Source organism: Colobus angolensis, unplaced genomic scaffold (genome assembly GCF_000951035.1).
Source record: "Colobus angolensis palliatus isolate OR3802 unplaced genomic scaffold, Cang.pa_1.0 Scaffold11, whole genome shotgun sequence".
In the NCBI taxonomy this organism is placed as follows: Eukaryota; Metazoa; Chordata; class Mammalia; order Primates; family Cercopithecidae; genus Colobus; species Colobus angolensis.
Window position 1 is genome coordinate 3,270,293 of NW_012112030.1, and position 7,383 is coordinate 3,277,675.

At 47.0% G+C, this 7,383-nt stretch overlaps 1 protein-coding gene across 4 annotated transcripts in view; it reads right to left on the minus strand.

Moving 5' to 3' along the window:
• Positions 1 to 7,383, minus strand: part of LOC105519332 (solute carrier family 2, facilitated glucose transporter member 3-like) — a 92,311-nt gene that overhangs the window by 2,948 nt on the left and 81,980 nt on the right. For all 4 annotated transcript variants that reach the window (XM_011952673.1, XM_011952697.1, XM_011952681.1 and 1 more), the window contains 3 exons: positions 5,481 to 5,585; positions 3,756 to 3,857; positions 2,120 to 2,323 (listed from right to left, as the gene is read on the minus strand). In XM_011952673.1, the coding sequence (XP_011808063.1) occupies positions 2,120 to 2,323; positions 3,756 to 3,857; positions 5,481 to 5,585 (411 nt within the window). The remainder of the gene's footprint in view (positions 1 to 2,119; positions 2,324 to 3,755; positions 3,858 to 5,480; positions 5,586 to 7,383) is intronic.

Sequence of the window (7,383 nt, forward strand, 5' to 3'; positions counted from 1 at the left end):
TGATTCTCCTGCCTCAGCCTCCCGAGTAGCTGGGATTACAGGCATGCGCCACCACGCCTGGCTAATTTTGTGTTTTTAGTAGAGATGGGGATTCTTCATGTTGGTCAGGCTGGTCTCACACTCCCAACCTCAGGTGATCCTCTCAACTTGGTCTCCCAAAATGCTGGGATTACAGGTGTGAGCCACCGTGCCTGGCCACTTTTTTTTTTTTTTTTTTTGAGATGGAGTTTCACTCTTGTTGCCCAGGTTGGAGTGCAATGGTACCATCGCAGCTCACTGCAACCTCAGCCTCTCATGTTCAAGCAATTCTCCTGCCTCAGCCTCTCAAGTACCTGAGATTACAGGCGCCTCCTGCCACCACACCCAGCTAATTTTTTGAATTGTTAATAGAGACAGGGTTTCCCGATATTGGCCAGGCCGGCCTCAAACTCCTGACCTCGTGATCCGCCCACCTCAGCCTCCCAAAGTGCTGGAATTACAGGCTTGAACCACCTCACTCATCCTCTTTTTTCTTCTTCACAATTTTATGGACAAAAGATACATTCTTAGGCTGGGCACAGTGCTGCATGCCTGTAATCCCAGAGCTTTGGGAGGCTGAGGTGGGAGGATCACTTGAACCCAGGAGTTTGAGACCAGCCTGGGCAACATAGCAGGCCCCCGTCTCTATTCGTAAATTTTTTTGTTTTGTTTTGTTTTTGAGATGGAGTCTAGCTCTGTCACCCAGACTGGAGTGTCATTGCAAGATCTTGGCTCACCACAAACTCCACCTCCTGGGTTCAAGTGATTCTCCTGCCTCAGCCTCCCGAGTAGCTAGGACTACAGGTTTGTGCCACCACACCTGGCTAATTTTTGTATTTTTAGTAGAGATGGGGTTTCACCATGATGGTCAGGCTAATCTCGAACTCTTGATCCCAAGTGATCCTCCCACCTCCGCCTCCGAAAGTCCTGGGACTACCCGCTTGAGCCACTGCACCTGGGTGCAATTTAAAACTTATGGATTGTTTATTTGTGGAATTTTCCATTTAATACTTTTAGACTCAGGTAACTGAAACTACAGATGAGGAAGGACTATTGTATTATTATTATTATCATATATTTTTTGAGACGGAGTTTCACTCTTGTTGCCGAGGCTGGAGTGCAATGACCCGATCTCGGCTCGCCGCAACCTCTGCCTCCTGGGCTCAAGCGATTCTCCTGCCTCAGCCTCCCAAGTAGCTGGGATTACAGGCATGTGCCACCATGCCCGGCTAATTTTGTATTTTTAGTAGAGACAGGGTTTCTCCATGTTAGTCAGGGTGGTTTCTTTTTTTTTTGTTTTTTGAGACGGAGTCTCGCTCTGTCGCCCAGGCTGGAGTGCAGTGGCTGGATCTCAGCTCACTGCAAGCTCCATCTCCCGGGTTTATGCCATTCTCCCGCCTCAGCCTCCTGAGTAGCTGGGACTACAGACGCCCGCCACCTTGCCCGGCTAGTTTTTTGTATTTTTTTGTAGAGACGGGGTTTCACCGTGTTAGCCAGGATGGTCTAGATCTCCTGACCTCGTGATCCACCCGTCTCAGCCTCCCAAAGTTCTGGGATTACAGGCTTGAGCCACCGCACCCGGCATGGTCAGAGTGGTTTCTACCTCCCAATCTCAGGCGATCCACCCGCCTCAGCCGCCCAAAGTGCTGGGATTACAGGAGTGAGCCACCTCCCCCAGCCTGACTACTGTATTAATGCGTATCTTCAATATATCAGCCTAAGTAGGCTGGTTTTAAGACAAGGTGAGTTGGCCAGGCGCGGTGGCTCACACCTGTAATCCTAGCACTTTGGGAGGCCAAGGAGAGCAGATCACCAGATCAAGAGCTCGTGACCATCCTGGCCAACATGGGGAAACCCTGTCTCTACTAAGCATACAAAAATTACCTGGGCGTGGTGGCACACGCCTGTAGTCCCAGCTACTCAGGAGGCTTGGGCAGGAGAATTGCTTGAACCCGGGAGGTGGAGTTTGCAGCGAGCTGAGATTGGGCAACTGCACACCAGGGCAAGACTCAGTTTCAAAAAAATATAGATAGATAGATAGATAGATAGATAGATAGATAGATAGATAGATAGATAGATAGATGAAGGTGAGTTTACTTACAGCAGCAGAGGGGAAGAGCAATCCGACTAGGAAGTTGGAGGTCCAGTTGGAGCAGCCGGCCACTGCCATCGCAGCTGGGCGGGGGCCCTGGCTGAAGAGTTCGGCCACAATAAACCAGGGAATGGGACCTGGTCCAATTTCAAAAAAGGCCACAAAGACCAAGATAGCCCCAATACAGACAAAGCTCATCCCATTATAGTTATCCTGTAAGAGGAAGGAACAGAGAAAATTAAATTTAAAGACAGTGTAACCCAGAATCTAGGTTCCCAGAGGCAACTAATGGCAAGTTCCTCCTGTCTCTGACGTACAATACAATGCGTGGCTGTGGAATCAATAGGCTTGGATTTATTTCTGTTTTTATGTTTTGAGACAGGGTCTTGCTCTGTTGCCCAGGCTAGAGTGCAGTGGTGCTATAATAGCTCATTGCATCATGGATCTCCTGGGCTTAAGCAATCCTCCCACCTCAGTCTCTCAAATAGCTGGGACTTGAGGCATGTGCCACCACACGTGGCTAATTAAAACACAATTTTTTTTTCTTTTGGCTGGGCACTGTGGCTCACGCCTATAGTCCTAGCACTTTGGGAGGGTGAAGTGAGGGGTTATTTGAGGTCAGGAGTTGGAGACCAGCCTGGCCAACATGGTGAAACCCTGCCTCTACTAAAAAACACAAAAATTAGCTGGGTGTGGTGGCGCATGCCTGTAATCCCAGCTACCAGGGAGACTGAGGCAGGAGAATCAATTAAGCCTGGGAGGCAGAGATTGCAGTAAGCCGAGATGGCGACATTGCACTCCAGCCTGGGTGACAGAGCAAGACCCTGTCTCAAAAAACAAACAAACAAAAAAATACTTTTTTTGTTTTTAGAGACAGTTTCTTGCCATGTTGCCTAGGCTGGTCTTGAACTTCTAGGCTCAAGCAGTCCTCTGACCTTGGCCTCCTAAAGTGTTAAGATGACAGGAATGAAGCACTGCGCCCAGACAGGCTTGAATTTTTGAATCCCATCTATGTGATCTCATATATATCACTTTGTACTGAGACCCTGTCGTCATCTATAAAGTGTGATTACCTTGATAGTATTTTAAGAATTAAATTAGGCCAGGCATGGTGGCTCATGCCTGTAATCCCAGCACTTTGGGAGGCTGAGGCAGGTAGATCATCTGAGGTCAGGAGCTTGAGACCAGTCTGACCAACATGGAGAAACCCCGTCTCTACTAAGAATACAAAATTAGCTGTGCGTGGTGGCGCATGCCAGTAAACCTAGCTACTGGGGAGGCTGACACAGGAGAACCACTTAAACCCAGGAGGCAGAGGTTGCGGTGAGCCAAGATTGCACCACTGTACTCCAGCCTGGGCAACAAGAGCAAAATTGTGTCTCAAACAAACAAACAAACAAAGAATTAAATTAGATAATTTATTTTATAGACTATAAGAATGTTCTATAAATGTAAGGATTCTAACAGTCTACCTCCAGTTCTCTGAAGACCCACGTTTCTTAAAAACTCTGGGCATCCTGCTTCTCTCCTCTGACTTTATTGACAAACTGCAACCTTAACAACCCACCCCTTGTGTCACAGAAGTCAACTGTAACCTCTCCTCCTTTCCCCCTCCCTCGCTTTTCTTCACTCAAAGGGCACTCACCTTTAATAACAAAGAAACAGTCATGAGCATGGAACAAACAGCCATCCCTCCAAGGCCTATCATATGCAGAGTCCTTCTTCCTGCCCTTTCCACCAGAAATAGCTGGAAGAAGAATGTGACATGAAACTTCAGTTTTGCTTTCCATGAAAACAGTGTCTGAGCTCCTTGAAATCTGCCTCACCAACAGCAGGACACTTGTTATGGATACACCTCCTGTGATTTATGATTTTATATACATACATATTGTGTTCCGTTCACAGGTCCTGGCTCAAAATCCCCATAGCCCTTGGTAGTCTTTTGTCATAATGTTGGGATGCTGCAGGCCTCAGAAAATAGAATTCTTCTCTGACTTTCTCCTGCCCTCCCACTTGGCAGGATGCTAATCTGACTGCGGGTCATAAAACCCTCATTTCAGAGAGGGTCCTGCCCCACCCCCTAGAGGAAGAAATGCTACAGAGAGGCCAAAATAATCCAGACAGACAGGCCTGGCTGGGTTCAGATCATCCCTTTTTGTCCAATCACATTTCAAAACAGTTGTCCATGCTTCAATCATGGAGAATCAATTAAGTCTGCATAAAAGGCCCAACAGGCAGGGTGTGGGGAGCTTGCAGATATCTGAACCCGTGGAAGCTGACAGGAAGGTCAGCAACAAATCATCTATGCGCTAGGAGTGCACCCCAACTCCACGGAGACAGAAGCTCCCACGCTCAGTGTCCCTCCAGACCTCGCCCTGTGAATCTCTTCATCTGGTCGTTTATTTCTGTGCTTTAAAATATCCTTTAAATCAAACCAGGAAACGTTTTCCCTGAGTTGTGTGAGCCACTGTAGCCAATTAATCCAACCCAAAGAGGGCGTGGTGGGAATCCTGACCTATAGCTGGTGGGTCAGAAACACAGGTAAACAACCTGGAGTCTGTGATGGGCATCAGGAGTGGGGGGCAGTCTTGGGAATTGTGCCACCAACCTGTGAGATCTGATGCTATCTCCAGGTAGTGTCAGAATTAAATCACAGGACACCTAGATGGTGTCCACTGCAGAACTGATTGCTTACATGATGGGGACAAATCCTTAAATATTTTGGGGGGTCACAGAAATCTTCTGTTATTATTGTTGTTTTAGTGTAAAAACAGGAAAAACAGTTTGAAAGTTTTTCCAAACACCTCCCCTCCAATTCCAAGTTCAAAGCATACTATATAGTCCCTTCTGTACTTCCTCTTTTCCCATCCATTCCATATTCGCTTGAAGAGTGAAGACTACAGTCAGCATTTAATGTATCTCTTTTTTCCAAAGGAAAATTAAACAACAGTCTGGGTATGGTGGCTCACACCTGTAATCCCAGCACTTTGGGAGGCCAAGGCAGGCGGATCACCAGAGGTCAGGAGTTCAAGACCAGCCTGGCCAACATAACAAAACCCCGTCTCTACTAAAAATACAAAAACGAGTTGCACGTAGTGGCGCATGCCTGTAGTCCGAGCTACCTGAGGAGGCTGAGGCAGGAGAATCACTTGAACCCAGGAGGTGGAGGTTGCAATGAGCCGAGATCGTGCCACTGCACTCTAGCCTGGGCAACAGAGCAAGACTCTGTCTCAAAAAATTAAAAAAAATAAAAATAAATAAACAACAAAAAAGGTGTAACTAAATAATGGTGGAACTGTGCAATCTGTCTTTGAACATCTGTAGCAAGGATTCTTTTCTTCTGCCAAAATTATCAAACCATCCAACTTACAGAAACGACAGTGAAGACGGTATTAACCACACCCGCGCCGATGGTGGCGTAGATGGGCTCTTCAACACCTGCATCCTTGAAGATTCCTGTTGAGTAGTAGAACACCTAGTAGAAAAGAAAACGTGCAACTTTGATACAAACTTCATACCAGTTACACAGAACCCTCAAAAAATACTTAAGGCTGAGCGTGGTTGCGCAGGCCTATAATCCCAGCACTTTGGGAGGCTGAGGCAAGCAGATCGCCTGAGGTCAGGAGTTCAAGACCAGCCTGGCCAATACAGTGAAACCCCGTCTCTACTAAAAATACAAATATTAGCCAGGCATGATGGGGCACACCTGTAGTCCCAGCTTCTTGGGAGGCCAGACAGAACGAGACTCTGTCTCCATAAAATAAAATTTAAAAAATACTTAAAAGTCCCAGGAGGTTAAGAAGTCCTTACGGTTTTTGTTCAATCCTAATATCCCTTCTGCAAATGAATTATCTTCTGAATCTTATCTCCTTTCTCTCTCTTTTTTTTTTGATGGAGTCTCAATCTGTCACCCAGGCTGGAGTGCAGTGGCACGATTTTGGCTCACTGCAACCTCCATCTCCCGGGTTCAAGCGATTCTCCTGCCTCAGCCTCCCAAGTAGCCGGGATTACAGGCTCCTGCCATCACGCCTGGCTAATTTTTGTATTTCTTTTTTTTATTTTGAGACGGAGTCTCTGTCGCCCAGGCTGGAATGCAGCAGCGTGATCTCGGCCACTGCAATCTCTGCCTCCCGGGTTCAAGCGATTCTCCTGCCTCAGCCTCTCAAAGTAGCTGGGATTACAGGCACGTGCCACCAGGCCTGGCTAATTTTTTGTATTTTTAGTAGAGACAGGGTTTCACTGTGTTAGCCAGGATGTTCTCGATTTCCTGATCTCGTGATCCGCCCACCTCAGCCTCCCAAAGTGCTGGGATTACAGGTGTGAGCCACCGTGCCCAGCCAATTTTTGTATTTGTTTAGCAGAGACAGGCTTTTGCCATGTTGGCCGGGTTGGTCTTGAGCTCCTGACCTCGTGATCTGCCCACCTCAGCCTCCCAAAGCGCTAGGATTACAGGTGTGAGCCACTGCACCTCGCCCTCCTTTCTCTTTTTAAATGTTCTCAATTGTAGCTACTAATTTCCATTGTTCCTTCTAACTATGCTTATTTCCACTGTTCCGTTTACTCTTGCTTATGTCCACTTCACCAACTTATATGAAGGTATAATTCCTACTAACTGGTTTCTTTTTTATAAGTTTGAGACAGCAACTCTGTTGCCCACACTGTTCTCAAACTCTTGGTCCCAAGTGATCTTCCTGCCTCTCAGCCTCCCAAGTTGCTGGGATTATAGGCATGTGCCATCACGCCCAGCTAAATGCTTGTTTAATTGACTCTTCCCCAAACCCTCAAAACACTGATAGGCACATTGATGTCTCAATTTGATAGTGAACTAATTGAATAACCTTATCCTGCTCATTGAATAAGCAGAGGTTGGGCTGTATTTCCTAGGCCTAGGCCCTTTTGAAGTGTTTTATGAAATAATACCAGCTACTACTGTAATTTAATATATATTAAATAAATTACTATGTTTGTTATTTACTAGGCACTGCGCTAAAATGTAAGGTTGCTGGCCGAGCACAGTGTTTCATTCCTGTAATCCCAGCATTTTGGGAGGCCAAGGCGGGCGGATAACCTGAGGTGTTCGAGACCAGCCTAGCCAACATGGTGAAATCCTGTCTCTAATAAAAATTTAAAAATTAGCTGGGTGTGGTGGTGGGTACCTGCAATCCCAGCTGCTCGGGAGGCTGACGTAGGAGAATTGCTTGAGCCTGGGAGGTGGAGGTTGCAGTGAACTGAGATTGTGCCACTGCACTCCAGCCTGGCCAATAGAGCGAGAC